Source organism: Balaenoptera acutorostrata, chromosome 20 (genome assembly GCF_949987535.1).
Source record: "Balaenoptera acutorostrata chromosome 20, mBalAcu1.1, whole genome shotgun sequence".
Classification (NCBI taxonomy): domain Eukaryota; kingdom Metazoa; phylum Chordata; class Mammalia; order Artiodactyla; family Balaenopteridae; genus Balaenoptera; species Balaenoptera acutorostrata.
The window spans coordinates 39,787,752-39,808,748 of record NC_080083.1 but is presented as its reverse complement, the minus strand read 5'-3'; the positions used below and the strand labels follow the sequence as shown (position 1 = coordinate 39,808,748).

At 37.7% G+C, this 20,997-nt stretch overlaps 1 protein-coding gene across 1 annotated transcript in view; it reads right to left on the bottom strand.

Moving 5' to 3' along the window:
• Positions 1-233: 233 nt before the first annotated feature.
• Positions 234-20,997, bottom strand: part of UTP18 (UTP18 small subunit processome component) — a 38,625-nt gene continuing 17,861 nt past the window's right edge. Inside the window, exons 8-14 of the mRNA XM_007176505.3 lie at positions 19,907-20,007; positions 19,526-19,616; positions 16,692-16,815; positions 7,915-8,089; positions 2,982-3,124; positions 1,598-1,636; positions 234-390 (exon numbers count right to left, since the gene is read on the bottom strand). Of these exons, the coding sequence (XP_007176567.2) occupies positions 1,612-1,636; positions 2,982-3,124; positions 7,915-8,089; positions 16,692-16,815; positions 19,526-19,616; positions 19,907-20,007 (659 nt within the window). The 3' untranslated portion in view covers positions 234-390; positions 1,598-1,611. The remainder of the gene's footprint in view (positions 391-1,597; positions 1,637-2,981; positions 3,125-7,914; positions 8,090-16,691; positions 16,816-19,525; positions 19,617-19,906; positions 20,008-20,997) is intronic.

The following is a 20,997-nucleotide window of genomic DNA, read 5'->3' as shown; positions in this document are numbered from 1 at the left end:
ACTGACCTCCATGGCTCATCAGAACCTCTGTTAGCTGATACCCAGAAGCACAGAGAGATCTATGCTGGGAAAGGGGGAAATACTAATCAGGGTTAACTGTGAAACAGGAGACTAACTACCTGTATTATTTTGGGCTACGGACAGGTGTTTCCAATCTCTCATGTTGGGTCTTAAAAGAAATGCACCCAAATTAGCGTGTGTGTAGGTGGAGAGGGAAGAACCACATACACTTAGTTTCAAACAGAAGTTACTATGGGTTTATTAAAACATTTCTGGTAACTTAAATAAGCACAGCTGACTCAATATATCATTATCCTTATATTATCACTCATTGTGGAAAGTTTCTAAGAAGATTTATCAGGATGGGTTTCTCTTGTGGCTCAACTGGATCTGAGGAAAGAACAGAAGAAATTATATACTTGATTTACAGTCACTGGTCACCAACAAACAACATGCACTGGCAGTGCTGTTTTGGCAGGCAAGGCAGCTGGACTGCTTTCTCCTCCTGGCTAACGTTTTGCTCAAAATTCCGCCACCTTCAAAAATTCTTTCCCCTAATTAAGTCTATATGCACTCCCAGAGTCTCTCCTCAACATTTATGAATCTCAGAGAAGACCAAATTAGTCAACTGTGATGAAGAGGCCGGTTGCAGCTCCACCTCAGAACCACCACCATATCTCAGGTGAAAAATCAAGCCATGGGAAGAGAAGCATGTCCTACTGTTTTAAATACCAAGCAGCAATTAGAGGAAGGCACAAATCTTGTATCTGGAAGTCAAAAGGTACAAACGTCCAGTTATAAGATAAATAAGTACTACGGATGGGATGTACAACATGATAAATATAACGAACACTGCAGTGTGTTATACAGGAAAGTGGTTAAGAGAGTAAACTCTAGGACTTCTCACCACACAGAAAAAAGTTTTTCTCTATTTCTTTAATTTTTATCTAGACGAGATGACAGATGTTCACTAAACTTATTGTGGTCATCATTTCATGACGTATGTGAGTCAAATCATTATGCTGTACACCTGAAACTTATACAGTGCTGTATGCCAATTATATCTCAATGAAACTGGAAGAAAAAGAAATACATATATGGCGTATATGGGTACATATATGCATATGCCAAATATATATACTATATATGGCAGCAAAACTAGTGACCAACCATTAACTAGCTACAAGGCAAGCCACTTATAATCTCTCAAGAAACATACAAAATAAAAGGGTTTGAGCTTATGGAAGCTATAATTATATGTGGAGATACTTATCTCTCTCAGTTAAGTCTCTTCTCCTTTGTAGATTAAATATTCAGTAATTATAATTTTGATGACCATTATGGACACAATATTAAAGATCTGCCCTCAGAAGAACAGAGCCAGACTGTTGTGATTTGGGATAAAAAATTCCCAAGGAAGGTTCAAGTCCAACTAGGCTCTTCCTGATCTATATCCATCCCACTCCCTTAACTGAAGATAGAGCAACCCAGAGGCAAAGAAACAAAAATCAGTTAATATGGTCCCTCTGCCAATTGACAGCAATGGGTGTAACCTTAAAACTTTGTAGCATGAAAAAAAAATGAAAGATTTTCTTACTTCAAATAATCTCTTTAAAAGTCTGAGTAATGATGCAACCTGAAAAAGTAAAAGACAAATCATCAAAACAATTTTGTGATTACCCAGGATACTGTCAATCAGATCACAGAATGGCACTTAGGAAGACTTCAGGTGCGGAAATGTAATCACAATCACTCTCAATAGGCAGCTAGGTTACTCCTCAAGCTGACATTCTGAAGTATCCTAATGCTAATACCTCAGATTTTAGATAAAAGCCATCAGCTTGCTCCAAAGCATTACACCAGGGTCTATGAAATACCTGATCAGCCACATCCAACAGAAATGCTGTCAGTCCAACCCACATGCTAGAAACAGTCTCACTAGAGACCAATGCTCTGGTGAAAACTCTAATGGGCTTTGGGGCTTAAGAAAAGAAAAAAATCAGTTATAATAAACCAAAGCCTTGGAAGAGAATTCCTAAGTGCAGTAAGAATCTGCACCCTTTTATAAAATCCAAACTGAAAGAACCACTCCAAAAATGACCTGAAATGAGAATGATGGAATTATCAATTTTCCCAGTACCACCCAACCATTTTCCTTTCAAAGTAAGTAAAACTATAAGCCATATTATTGTTTGCTATGTTCTCTTTTCAAAACCAATTTGTATTCCTCCTCTTCTTCACCCCAGATTTCAGTTTCTTTGAAAGCAGGCCTTCCCTGAAGCATACAAACATAAACACAGGGTTCTATGCAACATTCACTGCCAACACATGGGAGCAAGGAAAGGCGGCTATTATTTTTAAGTCACAGGTTCTCCCCCAGAGCTACCTTGTCAACTGTATCTTCTAGCAACAATGTAATTAGATTTTATTTGTTCTTGCTTTATAGCCAAGTAGGTTGAGCACAGAAAACAACCTGGACAGAGCACAGACTTTTGGTATCTTTGTAGTTAACATCCTTATTTACAGCTTACAGCTGCAGGAAAAGAAATACCTCTTTAAAAAAAAAAATCACTTAAATCTAGTGGAATAAATAGAGCATTGTCAAGTCAGCAAAGGCTAATCTAAACATAAGGCACCAAGAAAGTGGCAGTATTATTAATGTGGCAACTTTTCCTCAATTTGACATTTTCAAAATATAGCTTCCCCCTCTCCTCCAAAAATTCCCCAAGTAAATTTTCTGCTAGAAAAATCTTATGGTAGAAAAATGCACACTTTTTTTAGATATGATGATAGATATGGCAGAAAAATGCACACTTTTTTTAGATATAATTTATCAGTTAATAATTCATAATTATAATTAATAAATTACAGATCTAATAAATTATACATAATTATAGACTTGAGAATGTAACAACTTTATCTTCACATTTTGAAAAGAAGCTGAGACTTCTTTCTGACTTCTAAACATAAATAATACCTACCTATACAGCAGGGCCTTGCCCTTTTCATTCCCCAAGGCAAAATAACCACTTCTGGGAGAAAAATCCATAGTATGAACGAGAGAAATATTCTTCTTTTTAACAACTGGGAAGTTTGAAAATACTGTACAGGAAGGAAGGTGGACCTGCAGGAAATAATAAAAAGCTTTAAACTACAACAACTGGGAGCTCATCTTTCTTAAATTTTGGTCTTCATTCTGTCATTTTGCTGGAACAAAAAGTTCATTTTGATTGTAGCACACACACATCAAGTACAGTTCTCTTAATACGGCAAAGTGTTCCAAAATTAAAATTTGATTCTCAATGAGCTATTAACTGAGAAGGAAGGGAAGGAAGAGAAGAAAGTGCTTTCTTGATGCTGCATTAAAATGCAGCATCTAGCATGGTGCCTGGAAGGGTCAAACGAATAAGTGAATGAATAAAGTGAAAAGTCAACAGTAGAGCCCATTAATGCTCTAACTTAATAACCACAGTAAAGGATACTAAAATTTAATCACAAGGAACAGATACTTCAAACATTATGAAGAGTTTGAATACAAGACAAAGTCATATCAAATCTTCCAATATCATATAACTCCCTTTTTTTCACTTTTATTTCTCAATTTTGTGGTATATTCTTTGTCTTTTGCAATCTCTCCTTGAGGAGGGCTAAACCATGAAAACCTAGTTCATCAAGTGAAACTGTGTTCTGATTGAGAAAGAGCCAAAAGCTCACCTCAAGGCCAGGTCTCTTTCTCCAGGAAAGTCTACTTGGGGGAAAACAGGCCCAAATCCAAGCTAGGCAAGACAAGTCCTTGTCCAATTTGTGGATAAATAAAACCTAAGCACAGAAGCCGTTACCTTAAGCAGACTAGGATTTTAACAAACTCTCATTTTCACACATTCTCTAGCTCTTCCAAGAAATACACCACCTTCATACTCACATACAGAATTATCATTCAGCTATTAATCATGGTAGTCTATCATCCTTCACACTTTTAGATGAGACTTTAAACCACCCAATCAAGGTGATTTTCATAGAAAAGTACCAGGTAAAACCCACTGTTAGATACACCTGTCTATTACACTGGTTTCAGTCAGTCACTAGGCCCTACTCCCCCGATAAATGCCTATTGACCATTTTTTGTCAAGAAAGTAAAGTTTACAGTGAATCTCCAAGCCATTTTCAATTATTTTCAACTTCTCTGGGAAGCAGGCTCTGCCTGCACAGCCTGGCATCAATGCAGAGGCATTAGAAGTGGTCTTGACCCATTAAAGCTAAGAAGTTCACAAACATTGGGGCACAAGACACAAAGCAATTTTTTAAAGTTCATTTTTACCAGAAGGTAGCTGTGTATTTTTCTAGCTAAATAAACAGAACAATTCTGTTACCAAAATTATCAGAAATACTGCAGTAAATACAAACACGAAGTTTATGATGTAAATGGAGTCTCTTTAGATGTGGTGCCTTGTGCAACAAATAACTTACACAGCCGTACACAGCGACCATGGCTTCACACGACAAGCTGATGTGTTCTTCCTGATGGAGGATAAATACCAACTTATGGACAATTTAATTTTAAGTTTTATCTCCCCTACTGACTTGGGTATCAGGGGCAAAAAACATGTTTATGCCCTCCTAAAAGACTCAACTGTAACTATTCCCCAGCGTTTTTAGTACATCTTCCCTCAGACCAATGATCCCCACCTGGTTAGAACTAAGCTGTGCTCTAACCTCTCTTTATGACCCCTGTATTAAAAGCTGTAATTGAACTAATAAGAAAAAGTCCCATAAAAACCCAACTTCTTTAATTCAGAAAGTTCCCTTTATCGCCAACATAATTTCTGTATTACATTTAAGGGTGCAGATACCAAAATTCAACAAATAAAAGGTCTCTCATCCTGAATTTAATGGATAAGGAGTTCCACAACTTCTACAACATCCAAGATTGTAGATGTAATAACAATTTAACTTCTGAGTCTCTTACTGGTGCAATGGCTTAGATTTATATTCACTGCTTTGTGCTGGAATAACAGAACTGTTTGGATCATTATAAGAGATTGCATTTAATGACACTACCAACGTTCCACTGAGGCATTCTGAAGCTATGCCTGGCTTCTTTCCATTAGATATTATGGTTGACTACCATTTAAAAAATGGGAGTTGGCTGTTACTAATGAATTCCTTGTGTGATTTTGCCACAATAAAACACCATAAATGCTGCCATGATCACTGAAGCAAACTTGGTAGAACTACCATCTTGCAGAATACATTATGTCAACAGAGATAGATCCCATGGTTTTCTAAAACAACTTACTACCATTAAAATGATAAAAGGTTAATATGTACTAGTCCACCACTACCATCACAGGAGCGGAGATTTTAAAGCTGACTTGAATTAGGATCCTCTCATTTATCAAATGATTCATTCAAGAGGCAATAAAACGCAATGCTATATTTTCCAAACACTTTTTCCAGCAGAACTCTTTCTTCCCTCAAAGAAAATCTTATGCAGAATGCCAATACATACCACAAGTAATACTGAAGCTGCTCTATATAATACAGGGAGGAGCTTAGCCTCCTACTTGCCCTACTTACCATCTGAAGTCCTATACACATTCTAGGGCTCTGAGGAATTTAGTTAGAAAACCATTAAAATGTTAGAAAGAATATGGAATCTAGCATCACAGTTCACTGCCCTTTACTAGCTGTTGACTTTGGGTGAGCCAATCCTCTGAGGACTGTTATTTGGCTCAAAATATTTTTGTAGAATTCTTTATAAATCTTTGTAAACTATACACTATTAAACAAAGTTGATGAAGTGTGCAAGGTTTATTTGCTGAGTAAGCAAGATAAAAATAAGAATCTCTGTAAAGTGCTTATGGTATACACATAACAATAGCACAGTGTAATGCTGCCATTCAAAGTTCTATGCCATCTGTACACTTGGCCCACAACAAGTAACTGCTGAATGAATGAAGAAATTGGTTCTGCCTGAAGGGTAGGAAACTTCACACAGATGGAGTGACATTTAAGCTGAACTCTGAGGTTGGGCAGAAAAGAGTCAACACTGGCCTGAGGCTGCTATCCTTAGAAAGGCCCGCTTGCAAGTGGCTCTTAGATGGTGTCTGGGAACTTGACTGGCATACAGGTCCCTACACACATGGGAAACTTTCCCTCAATGATAAGGACAGCTCACTGTGCCTAAATGATTTGTCTAATGTGGTTTATGCTGAACACTTGCCTTTACTTCTGGGAGCCTTGACTTTGGGTACCTCCTAGGCAGAGGGTACCTACATGATCAACCCCCAATAAAAGCCTTGGGCACTGAGTCTCTAATGAGCTTCTCTGGCAGAAAACACTTAACACATGTTGTCACAACTTGCTGTTGGAGGAATTAAATGTGTCCTATGTGACTTGCACTGGGAGAGGACTTGTATTAAACGTGTCCTATGTGTCTTGCACTGGGAGAGGACTTGTATTAAACGTGCACTATGTGTCTTGCACTGGGAGAGGACTTGTATTAAACATGTCCTATGTGACCTGCACTGGGAGAGGACTTGTATTAAATGTGTCCTATGTAACTTGCACTAGGAGAGGACTCTTGGAAGCCTGTGCCTGTTTCTTCCAGGCTTCACCCCATGCACCTTTTCCTTTTGCTGATTTTGCTTTGCACCCTTTCCCTGTAATTATTCTTAGCCATGAGTGTGACCATATTCTGAGTCCTGTGAGTACTTTTATTTACTATTCTATTCACCAAACCTGGCGGAAGTCCTGGGGACCCCTGGCACAGAGCTATCTTCACAAGTAACTATCCAGCTATTTAAATTGCAATCTTTTTACACAATTTATTTTCAAAACTTAAGAACTGCCTCCACTCCCTTATGACACCAGGCCTTAAAAATGTAGATGAAGAAAGAAAACCAGGGATTTCCCCGGTGGCGCAGTGGTTAAGAATCCGCCTGCCGGGCTTCCCTGGTGGCGCAGTGGTTGAGAGTCTGCCTGCCAATGCAGGGGACACAGGTTCGAGTCCTGGTCTGGGAAGATCCCACATGCCACGGAGCAACTAGGGCCGTGAGCCACAATTACTGAGCCTGCGCGTCTGGAGCCTGTGCTCCACAACAAGAGAGGCCGTGATAATGAGAGGCCTGTGCACCACGATGAAGAGTGGCCCCCACTTGCCGCAACTAGAGAAAGCCCTCGCACAGAAACGAAGACCCAACACAGCCATAAATAAATAAATAAATAAATAAATAAATAAACCCAAAGTTTAAAAAAAAAAAAAAAAAAGGAAAGAATCCGCCAGCCAATGCAGGGGACACGGGTTCGAACCCTGGTCCAGGAAGGTCCCACATGCCGTGGAGCAACTAAGCCCGTGCGCCACAACGTCTGAGGCTGCTCTCTAGAGCTCACGAGCCACAACTACTGAGCCCGTGTGCCATAACTACTGAAGCCCGCACGCCTAGAGCCTGTGCTCCACAACAAGAGACGCCACCTCAATGAAAAGCCTGCGCACCGCAACTAGAGAAAGACCATGCACAGCAACGAGGACCCAACACAGCCAGAAATAAATGAATGAATAAATTAATTAATTAATTTTAAAAAAAAAGAAAACTATAGAGGAATGAAGTGTTTGCTTTAAACATATTCCTTCATGTATATGCTGAAAGAAACTTCTGAAAATGAAGACTACCACTTAAGAAACGCTAGGAATGGACAGCATGTCTTTCCCAAAAGAACTGACATAATACAAATTTGCTGGCTACTGTTAGTCATTTCTATAATCACACCCAAAAGCTACAATATAAGGAATTTCTACATCAAAAGAGGCTACTCGTTTTAAAATAATCCAACACTTTCCTATTATCTTTCCATGTTTTCAACTTTAAATTTTAAAATTATCAATGCTAAAAGGAAAGAGTAAAGAAATATTACCAATCTGACTGCTTCTTTCATTTTTTCTGAAGCAACTGCCAAGATTTCTGTAGTAGGATTGAAGGTCAGAGAAGTAACACCTGTAACCAAGTTCATTATAGCTTTTATTGGCTTCGGGTTTGCTTCTTGGAGACAAGAATCTTGATTGTATATGTTTACCACTCCACAATTAGAACTGCAAAGAGAAGCAGGAATACAACAGATTAAAAACAAGCAAAAGAGTTTTCACAACCTAAGTGAATAAAGATTTAACCCCCCAAACTGATATTTACAGGAATCGTATTGTGTTACACAGGGACCATGGGCTGGAGAGTTCATCCCAAGGCAAAAGCTAGACAGTCTACCAGTTCTACTGTAGTCTTACTGAACTCTCCTTAACTCTGGCAGCTTTTTAATTACTAGCCTAGCTAGAAAATCCCACAAAGCGTGAAATCTTCATTATTCATTCCTTCAATAAATATTTACTGAATTTCAACTCTATGCCAGGCACTATTTAAGTGCCTGGGATGCAAAGGTGAACAAAAGAGACTAAGACTGCCACTCTCATGGTATTTATGGCCAACCTAACATCCTAATACGCGAATGAGAGCTGTCCTTCCCCTATTTAAATAGGTCTCCTCCTTTCCTTTTTTATTCTATTCTATTTATGAGAACTTCCAAAACAGTGCTGAACAATAGCTGTAACAGCAAGCATATTAATTTTTTGCTCTACCAGGAGTATCTACAGTCAAGAGTTATGGAAATGATCATCCACTCCAAGTTTACTGAAACATTTACCAGCAATGAATTATACCCAATATTCATAAAAAGTAAATCTTAATGGCTTTAACAGAATCATCCACAGACAAGAACTTTCAGTAAACTTCTTTGCCCTCAGTGTTCAGACAACCTAATGTTATGGGCATCATTTATAAGGAATAAGAATAAGGTACTTATAATTCATAGATACTTAATTCAAACTTAATTAGCAAATGCAACATCAACCTGAAAGATGCAAGAAATTAAGCCTCAAACTAACAAGGGCGACACACATGTATTCCACTAAGTGTTCTCTCATTCCTATACTCAAACATTCTCACTTAAACTTACTGCCTACAGTGAACCAGGCACAGAGCATAAACAAGACAAATTCAGTTCACATACAAGATTCCATAGCTAGAAATTACAGCCAACACACAAATAGTATGTTAGATTTAGTGCTTTAAAGTCTTCAAACCGCTTACATATACGGTTTCTGATGTATATTTCATATACACTAAGAACACCTTAATTTAAGGACAGCTAACTCTATATAGTCCATATTAACCACTCAGGAGAAACAATATATATCCTGGGTTTATATAATTTTGTTATGGACTGAACGTCTGTGTCCCACTAAAATTCTTATGTTGAAATCTTAATCCAAAATGTAATGGTATTAGGAGGTGAGCCTTTGGGAGGTAATTAGGTCATGAATGGGATTAGGGACTTTATAAAAGTGACCCCAGAGGCTCTCTCACTCTCTTTTCACCCTGTGAGGTCACAGCAAGAAGCCAGCCTATTGCAACCTGGGAAGAAGGCCCTCACCAAAGACCCAAGCACGCTGGCAACCTGATTTCAGACTTCCAGTCTCCAGAAATATAAGAAATAAGTTTCTGTTGATTATAAGCCACCAGTCTACGGTACTTTGTTACAACAACCTAAGACAAAATTTATATTTTCCTTATTTATATTTTTGACTTGGATCAAAATATCTATTTACTGTACTTATTTTATACTAAATCTCTTTTCTTGCTGAAAACTAATTTATGCCTAAATCCATCTTAATTAAAGACGAAAAGTTATAATCCATACAGCTCTCTTCTAAATATCAATTTTAGATCAAATCTTATCATGAACATCAGAGTACCCTTAAATATAGCCTATGTTGCTTAGATGTGTGGAACAAAAATGGTACAAGTTAATCATTTTGATATATGGAAACTTACAGTGGTATTTGTGCTAAAATATATTGATAAATGATTCTAATATGCTACTGAGAGTGGTTATTTATTGAATGGTATCTATATAACCAGCAATATGCAAACTGTCATGGGAACACAGAATATCAGAAGGAATTTAACCCCAGAAAAAATACGCCTGCAAGAAATACCCAGAAATACAAGAGAACATAAGCTGAGCTCTTTACGTGATCTAGACCCTCAAAGAAGGGAAAAATCAATATGAGGTGAAGTTGCTCCAGTGAGCTTTGTGGAAGAGGTAGGTAAGACGTGAGATGGAGAAGGGAGATATTAGGTTAAAAAAACAAAGAACAACAACAACTAAAACCGGGTATCATAAGTGGAAGAACAGGACCAAAGGGAGAAAGGAGCTCACCCTGAACTCCAAACTAAAGAAACAGACATGACTGTTATCTTTCCACCCTCAACCACAGCTGATTGGACTAGAAGCAGGTTCTTGAATCAAGAAGCCAATCCATTAGCAGATCAGCAACCACGAAGTGTCCTCGTACACAAAAATCTTCCCCAACAGGAATGATGGCAATTAACCACATCAACCTACCTCTAGTGTCTCTCTCATCTCATTTACCCCCATGGACCATCAGTGTCTTTAATTCCACTCACTTCTAACTGCTTGTGGAACAGCCCCGTGACATGCCTATCTCTGGCACGCCTCCCTCCTCCACCCTCATTCTATGGACAACTCCACTCTTCTGGCTGTCTTGGCCTGGAGCCTGATAATGGCACTGCTTCTCTCCCATCCCAATTTTCTAAGCAGTTATGACGTATGTTACAAGCATTGTTTACCTATCTCCCTATTCCCATTCCCACCCTTACTACTTAATGCCTGAATTATTGCAATGACCTCAAGGCTCATCTACCTGCACCTCTATTCCCCTTCTAAAGGCTGTCATGCAAATTATCTACTTCAAACTCTAAAATTCAAATATCATCATGATTCTCCTCTGCTTAAAAACCCTTAACGGTTTCTCTTTCCACTTAATATAATGTCCATATTCTTCGACACAGCATAAAAGACCTTTCTACAAGTTATCCCCTGACTGCTTACCTTTGTAGCCTAACCCCCCTTAAGAGTCATCCCATCCAGACTTCCCTCAGAACACAAACCTGAATTTTCTCATCCTGTCCACTATCTGCAATGCCTTTCTCTGAACCCCACCTGGCCCTCAAAATGGCCAGCTCAAGTGCTAATATCCCCCAAAACCTTTTCCAGACAGACGTTCAACAATAGCAGCCTTCACCATTCCTAACATTCTTAAAATTAAAACACTGTATCTCAACTGCAGCCCTTAAGACGTCTTGCCTTGTAAATAGAGATACATGTATGCATGTCTTCACATAAGATCATAAACTATGAGAAGGTGATGATGCATAGTTCTATCTCACAATCCCCAGCTCAATGCTCAATAAATGTTTTTATGAATGAGGAAACTGAAGCAAAAACGTATCCTTGAATAAACCAGGTTTTCCTTGCATTATAAAGCATACATGTCCTGAACAATCTCTAGATGAAGCAAAATGAAACCCATTTTATATGTTCCATGAGAGCACTATAATTAAAGAACTATTAATTCCAGGCCCTAAATCATAACAAATTTCATACTTTTCTATAGCCCTGAATTATTTAGTATTCTTTTAAAATCAAATAAAAAATACTTTGGGGTGACAGGGTGGAAAGAACACAGAACTGGAAACTAGACAACATGAGTTCCAGATCCAGCTCTGCCAGTAACTAGTCTGATGAGTAACAACACTTAAATTACCTAACTCTTAGACCTCAGTTTCCTTATCAATAAAATGACTGGATTAGACTGGCACTACTCAGTATACCTTTCTGTGATTACAGAAATACTCTATAGCTGTGCTGCTCAATATGATAGCCACTAGACACATGTGGCTACTGAATACATAAAATGTGGCCAGTGTCATCAAGGAACTAGATTTTTTTAAATTTTAATTGATTTAAAATTAAATAGCACATGTGGCTAGAAGTTACTGTGATGGACGTGCAGAATTAGACTAAGACACCAGCAAGAAATTAAGAACAGATATACAAACAAATGGAAAGATAACAGAAAAGGGACAATCATCATCAGAATAAACTAATACTGAAAATATCTTAGATACAAAGATGAAAGAGAAACTTTTTGTTAGCTTTAAGTTACAGAAGACTAGTTTCCACATTCTCCCCATCCAGGTAGATTACTGAAATCACAAAAATCCTGCAGCAAAGTTTTAAGCTAAGGGTTTAAAACCCAGACTTAAGTAGGAAAAATAGCAATCCAAGGTATATTTAGACATTTTAAGAGATAAAAGATACAGCTATATAAAAGCTGAAGCACAGAATGTTTGAAGCTGATTTTCCAAAGGGATTATATAGATGGCACAAAAGGAATCATTCTCAAGACAAACTGGACTAAACGTTCTTTATTTCTTGTAAGACTCCTTAATTTGCAAAACTCCTAGTGACTGTACCATTTTATATTTAAACACATCAACACACAGAGATGTACCTTTAAAAAGGCAGTAGAACTCAACCATAAAAAACAATGTTGCCATTTGCAACAACATGGATGGACTTGGAGGACATTAAGCTAAGTGAAGTAAGTCAGAGAGAGACAAATACTGTATGACACTTATATGTGGAATCTAAAAAATACAACAAACTCGTAAATTTAACAAAAAAGAAACAGACACAGATATAGAGAACAAACTAGTGGTTACCAGTGGGGTGAGGGAAGCGGCTAGGAGCAATATAGGGGTAGGGGTTTAAGAGGTACAAACTATTATGTATAAAATAAGCTACAAGGATATACTGTACAACACAGGAAATATAGCTGATATTCTAATAACTATAAATGGAGTATAAACTTTAAAACTGTGAATCACTATACTGTACATCTGTAACTTACATAATATTGCACATCAACTATACTTCAATAAAATAAAACAATCCAGACAAAACTACAATTCAAAAAGATACATGCACCCTTAAGCTATGAGCAGCTCTATGTACAATAAGCAAGACACAGAAGCAACCTAAATGTCCGTCGACAGATGAATGGATACGGATGTGGTATATATTTATATTCAATGAAATATTACAGCCATAAAAAAGAATAAAATAATGCCATTTGCAGCAACATGGATGGGCCCAGAGATTATCATATTAAGTAAAGTATGTCAGAAAGAGAAAGACAAATACCGTATTATATCACTTATATATGTGGAATCTAAAATATGACACAAATGAACATATCTACAAAACAGAAACAGACTCACAGACATAGAGAACAGACCTGTGGCTGGGGGGGTGGGGAGGGGTGGGAGTGTGGGACTAGCAGAGGCAAACTATTAGATACAGGATGGATAAACAACAAGGTCCTACTGCATAGCAAAGGGAGCTACAGTCAATATCCTTGGATAAACCATAATGGGAAAGAATATGAAAAAGAATATATATGTATAACTTAGTCAGTTTACTGTACAGCAGAAATTAACACACCACTGTAGATCAACTGTATTTCAATAAAATTTTTAAAAAGAAAACAAACAAAAAAAATTTTTGAAGGTTAAAAGCTCAGGCTTTGGAGCCAGACTATTTGTAATCTTGGGTCTGCCACTTACTGTCTGACCCTAACCAAGTTACTTAACTCACAGTGCCTCAGCTTCCCCACCTGTAAAGCAGGGATCATAGTACCAATATCATGGAGTAGGAAATGAGAATTAAGTTAGATTATATATGAAAAAATATCTATACATATATTTACATACACACATACATACATACGTACCTTATATATATATATATATATATATACACACACACAATACACATATACAGCTATATATGAAAAACAGTGCTTGGCAGATACTAAGTGCTGAAAAAATTTGCTATTAATATTATAAATCTTTTTATTGTAATTATTATTCAGAGCACAGTTTGAAACTATTTAGATGGAAACTAGTAAAAAGACAATCTTAATTTGTGTATTTTTAAGAAGGTAATGAAGACTAAAGTCAACAAGTATCTAACCACCTGATAGAACTTTGATTAGAAAATATAAAAACAGGTATTTTTATGGCTTTGACCAACAGTTCTCAAAATACAAAGAGCCCAAAGTGGTTTATAGGTTGCACAACCCAAGTCAAGGCAGGAGCCCAAGCCAGTGATGTTCCATGACTGGAACACAAGACGCTCCTAACTTCTTCACTGTAAAGCAGAGAAAATAAAACAACAGCAACAAGATAAAGGGGATTCTCCAAGTCACCTTATGGGGCCACCTGAATTTAGTGAGCTATCTTCTGAAGTCTATGTATTCAAAGAGCTGTCACATGCAAAGGAGAGAATATGCCAGGTCTCAACACCTTCCCATTCTTTAATATACAGTGCTTTGTAATACATAGCCAGCATTCAAATATTTCTTTTTTTTTTTTTTACTGACTGACTTCTAGACTAGATAGGAAGTCACAAAACACACTACTGCATACACAGAAGATGCAGCAAAGGTACAACTTAACTAAGATTCTACCCAGTAGAGCGAGAAGGGCACTGCACCTGGAAAAGTAAGACTGCAGGCTTCAAGACCCCTCCTTATCAATGATTTCAGTTGTGTCTTACAGAACGCTTCAGAACATCAGCCCCCCCCCCCCACCTATCAGGAAGGGTTAGTCCCTAATCATTTCCCAAGTATGTCCTAACACTGATGTTGTACAAATTAATGTGAAAGCTTTCTAAAAATATGTAGCAATCCTTATATTAACCAAAGCCATAAAAAAAGATACTGTAAACTAAAAGACCTCTCTATTTACAACATTCTTAAGTTTCCCTATCAGAGCAAAGCTGTAAATCAAAAGCATCCACTTTATGCCAGGACACTGAGAAGAGTTAATAGACACTATCAGATGAATTTTGAGATCAAGGGAGGAGTTAATTCCCAGCAGCAAAGGCCAGGATAGAGAAATTTCACACCAGTACATGGAGAGGGGAAAGAGAGGGAGGTGGGAGGAAGGGAAGGAGCAGCCAGCCAACCAGTCAAGTGAGTTCAGTTTCTCCTACCTCTGCCCTGATTCCACCACCAACTCTTCCCCGACTGTCTGATAACATGGGAAATTCCTCTAACAAGGGTTAAGGCCTTTCTTTCCAGGTTTAACAATAAAAACCTAATAATGGTCTTTGACCAAGCACATCAGAATTCAATTACACTGAAAGGCAATTAAAATCAAATGAGTTTAAACGACTAATATTAGATACTTTCCTCTTTGGGCCCTTCAAAGGGGATTAATAAAAAGTGATACAAAAAAGAGAGGCAAGGACTAGAAAAAGATTAACTTCACAGATTTGAGTGAAGGTTATGTTTGTGCAGTTATTCTTGTCCCACATGAAGGCAAAAGCAGGCCTGCTTAAAATTATATAATTTATTTAAATACCAGTCTTCATTCTAGAGGAGCTTTAGTCTCAGAAGACCTGCTAATCATGAACTGCTGCCATAGTGCACAGTGCTCTAGCAACGCTGGGCGCAGGCTACCCTACTGCCTATGGCAGACCCACGTGATGTCAGCCTGGCCTCCAAGCTCCACAGCCTGGTTCCACTTTCCTTTCTTCCCAGGACCCAAGGTAGCTGCTGACCAATTTCCAAATGGTGGTAGGGATATTTATAAGCAGTTTCCCCAATTTTAACCTTTGAAGGAGGTAGTGAAGTGAAGAAAAAGTGGTGAGTATGCTATGACAGCAACACCCACTGGACCTCCCACCAAGGGAGAATTTGAAATCTCTTTATGGATCAATTGTGTTTAGTCTAAGAAAGTCATAAAGATTGACTTCTGGAAGTTCTAAAATTACAGGTGCTGATTAGTGATTTGGTAGGTAAAATCGTTTAGAATTACAGGTAAGTATCCAATACCCCCTCCTCCCACCCTGCATCTTTAAAATCAAGTAGGACAATAAAGCCATCTTTTCCCCAGTGTAATAACCATTTTTTTTCAGCAATGACACAATAACATGTTCTAGATAATATTTTCAAAGTCTCTATAATACTAACAACAGTGTTCCCAAAAAACATGTTTTTGGTTTATACCACCTAGCTAGCTAAAGGCAAAAATGCTTTAAGTATCTTTAAGACTTAAATCAAACAAATATTTCAAACGTAAGAAAACATACCATAACATAATAAGGTAGTCCAGTATTTTCTTTGCTAAAGAGCTGAAAAACTGCCATTAATATTATTAAACTCAAATATTAACAAATATTATTAAGACAATAAAATGTAACACCTGGGTTTATCAATTTCATATTACTAGTTTATAAACAGAACTACTAGGCACCATCTAGTATATTCAATTCTTTTTTTTTTTTCCATTTTTTTTTTTTTTTTTTTTTTCCCTTTTTATAAATTTATTTATTTTATTTTTGGCTACGTTGGGTCTTCGTTGCTGTGCATGGGCTTTCTCTGGTTGCGGCAAGCGGGAGCTACTCTTCGTTGCAGTGCGTGGGCTTCTCCTTGCGGTGGCTTCTCTTGTTGAGGAACAGGGGCTCTAGGCACACGGGCTTCAGTAGTTGTGGCTCGTGGGCTCTAGAGCATAGGATCAGTAGTTGTGGCACATGGGCTTAGTTGCTCTGCGGCATGTGGATCTTCCCAGACCAGGGCTTGAACCCGTGTCCCCTGCATTGGCAGGCGGATTCTTAACCACTGCGCCACCAGGAAAGCCCCTCAATTCTTTAATATTTTCTCATTAGCAAAAAGTGATTAAAGGTTACCAGAACCTCAGTTTACTTACCCACAAGCCACATACTGTCCATTCCTAGATGTGGCAATGCTTAATCCATATAAACTGCCTTCATCAACAAATCTGTTAAGGCACTTCCTAGAGTTCACATCCCAAACATAAACGTCTCCATCCCCTGAATGAAACAGCCAAAAAATGGGTTTGGTTAATTTTGTTTTAAACTTGAAAGGCAAGTGAACTGACCACTCTTAGTCCCTCTTTAATAGTACAAGATACTACAAATAAAGACCTACTATATACTATAATTGCCCTAAGTCTAGAAAACTGGCCTAAAAATGTTTCTTCTATACATTTCCATATATAGAAAACTACATCCTCATTAGTCATTAATAAACAATCTCTTTAGGTTTAGAGTGAAAATCACAAACTCTTGGCTTGAGTTGAACTTTAGAAAAAGTTTCTACATTTCACTCAGATAAATTATTGGTGCAAAATTTGAAAAAACAAAAAACCCACCAGCAAAGGTTTTCCAACATCTATCAAGAGGTATCAGAGTACCTAACATGTAAGGCTAGGTGATTTAGATATCAAACTGATGATGAAGTTAACAACAGAGGAGGAAATGAAGAATGAACTGATCCAGACCAAAAGGAATTTATAATTTAACTAAGGAGGTATGGATAATTTATTGTGAGTAATAAGCACAAATAGTTTAGAGAAGGGAGAATGTGTGAAAGATAAAGGATATTAAATCTGATGAGAACACAAATATTTTCATGATAGAAATGGCCATCTAATTGCCAAAATCAGTCCTCCTCCTTTTTTCTCTCTCCTATACACTCAATATTGACGATCGCCCTCTTCCTCACACCCGTTATAGACTTGTATAATGACCCCATACCCATCTCAAAGGTGGCTCCTCACTCATGTATTTCATCTCTTTCTTTTCTGTGGATATTGCTCTAACGGTCACCCTTCTATACTATTATCCTTCCAACGAGAATTCAGTATCTCACTGTTTCAACTATTTCATTAAGAAACAAAACTTCCCAGGCTGGCATAAGGGTTTAGGTTAGGTAGAAGTAAAATATGTATTTAGAAAAAATTTAATAGGCTCAAATTTTTAAAACTTTATGTCTGTCTGTAGGGTAATGGTACAATAAAGGAAGGGCTTTAAAGATCAGCCTAGCTAGCAACAGACTAAAATGGGAATGGAAGGGATCGAGGGCAGGAAGACCATCTAGAAAGCAAGTGTATTACATGGTCATAAGTTGATGTTGACTTAAGAAGCAAACATTAATCCAAGAAAAACAAAAAGAAAAAACTGGCTCAGCTGAAAAGATAAAAGGTAAATTCTTTCTTCAACACTCCTTCTATCAAAATATTCTTTATATATATAAAACAATAAATATGAACAATATGATGCCAATCACACAAATCACTCCTTACAGAAGAAGGAAAGGAGGAAGGGGAGGGGGGAGAACACCAATCAAAATATAGGTAACCCCTAACTTACCAAGGCTCAACTTTTGATTACTCCTCTGATTTTAGGACCTTTCTTCTTATGGTAAATTAGACCTCCATGGTACTAACCTAATTTGTAAATATTTAACATCTATATCCAATTCATATAACCAAATCTCAGTACCTGTGCTGACCCTTCAACTCTTCTCCCCAACTCTGACTCTCCCAGGATCCAAAGGCCATTTCATTAGGAACATTATTTCTCTGAACCAATATTTATTCCTTACCCCTCATAAAACCTAGCATATTAATTAATAGGGACTATATATGCTGCTGACATTCTTATATTATTGGATTAAAAACATACAAATGTAAGTAACTCAACCTTGTGAAAGTTTGATTCTGGGCCAAAACCAAAACAAAAATTAAAGTTAATGCTAAACTTAATCCTTTTTTTAAAAAAAGTTTTTGAATAGATTGAAGAATACTACTCACTGGCAGAACCACTCTAATGCCTCCCACTACCAAACAGCATGAGCTACGCTGAGCTTGTGATGGTCCCTAAGATCCTTTAGGAAAAGGAGTAAGAGTCACAGGACAGTCAGAAAGGCCAGCAGAAAAGCACAAGATTAGAGACTGTCAGGAATGATAAAGGGTTGGTCGGTAGTACTACAGAAATGTCAGATGAGATCAGAATTGTTTTCAGTCAATAATGAATAAAATTCCAAACATTATCCAAGTCAAAAGAGGCTAAAAGAAAAGAAGTAATGATTCTAAATAACTTTCAAAAAGAAAGTAAGAAAGTCTCAGAATAAATCATCTTTTAAAATGCATTTTCTGGGGACTTCCCTGGTGGCGCAGTGGTTAAGAATCTGCCTGCCAACGCAGGAGACATGGGTTCGATCCCTGGTCCGGGAGGATCCCACATGCCGCAGAGCAACTAAGCCCGTGCACCAAAAACTACTGAGCCTGTGCTCTAGAGCCTGCGAGCCACAACTACTGAGCTCGCATGCCACGACTACTGAAGCCCACGCACCTAGAGCCCGTGCTCTGCAACAAGAGAAGCCACTGCAGTGAGAAGCCCACGCACCGCAATGAAGAGCTCACCGCAACTAGAGACAGCCCACGCGGCAACGAAGACCCAACATAGTCAAAAATAAATTAAATAAATAAATAAATAAAATGCATTTTCTTCCCATCTTTTCCCCAAACAGTGCATGTTAAGTGGTTAACCCTTCACCATTACTAGTTAGTAAATGAGAAGGCAAACAGCAATGAAAAATGAATTGTAAAAATAAAAATGATTTTCTTACTAACACAAAAAAGTCTAAAATCAAACCCAGTTTTGGTTAAAGTTGATATTTAAACACATCCAAAGCTTCAAAGAAGCTTCGGATCATCTTATCATTAACTTAACTTACCTGAAGATGCATATACTTTCTTACTATCTGAAGAGAATGTGGATGCTGCAATCCTTCCATTAATTTTCATACTACCAATTAGCTCTTTATTCTGGAAGAACAATAAATATTATTTATCAAATTGTTAGGCGCTGCAAAGAAGAATCACTATGTGCAGAATAAAAGCAATCTAGTTCTTTATTTTGTAGCACCTACTCAACTTTGTTTTTCCCTACCCTCAAAAAAAAAATTCTTCCCCAACTGCCCACAACTTCTCCCCAAGTCTCAATATGTTCCTCTACTTGAGATGCAGATTTAAGGACACCATGAGTTACGGTTCAAGACCATCCCTACACTAATGTCTTATCCTAGAAGAACAAGCAACAGCTAATAATGGTTCACCTTCATTGACAGCAAGTGAAAATATCCAGCAACACCATTTATAAGCAAAAAGGACCCATCTGGGGAGACTTCGAAGCTCCTCACTATCTTCTCCTTCAAACCTAAGAAAGGAGATGAATCAATAAGGATTAATGGTTTGCAGTAAAGCTTTCACTGACAATTGAGAGTTTCTTACTTTTTAAGTGCCTTAAATAAAACGTGGGCTCAGACTCTGAGTAAGTCTGACCCCATGCATCATTGAGTATGACTGAAATATAAGGTCACTACAAAATGCTTAGCAAACTTCTGTTCTTTGTCTTGGTTAACATTCACCATTCTAATTACAGGCCTGAGAGCCAGCTCTCCAACCAGTAAAGTTATCGACTAATTTTCCAAATGTAAACAGTAATACCTGTAAGTAACTAAAAGGATAAATTATACTTCTCTGTCAAAACGTTCATCACCAGAAGGAAAATACACTGCCACAGAGACAGCTAAAACGCAGTAACGTGCCGAAACTAGTTGCCAGCCACCTACTAAACAGCCCACGATGAATGGGAGTCTAATTCTTAACTTTGTGGATCAAAAAGAAAAAACAAACCAAAACCATGTGTCAGTAGTGTATCCAAGAGTTGATTAGCTTCTCAAGACTCATGTAACCAAATCACATGAGCTAAGTATATAGACCAGATGTCCATTTACTTATTTACAATGGGACATGTTCCTTTCCCATGCCTAAAAGGCTCATACTGACTATGCAGGAGACCCTTCTGATATTAAATTGCTTATAGAGCCAACTTACCCATTAACAAGTTGCCTAATAGAAAGGATACATAAGAATAACTAGCTACGCTTCCAGGGTGACAGAGCAGAAGAGAATTTTCACTATCCACTCATTTGTACGTATTGGACTTTTGTACCATGTGAACATATCGCTAAGTTAGAATATTAATCAGAAAAAAGAATTTAGAAAAATCCAGTGAAGAGTTCTTGTTCCCCCCACCAGGAAAATGATAGTTGAAGGTCCCACAGACCATCTCTGTGCTAGTAACAGTCTTTGTCTAGATGGTTCACAATACTACAAAACTGGGCCTCCCACTCTAGCCCCACCC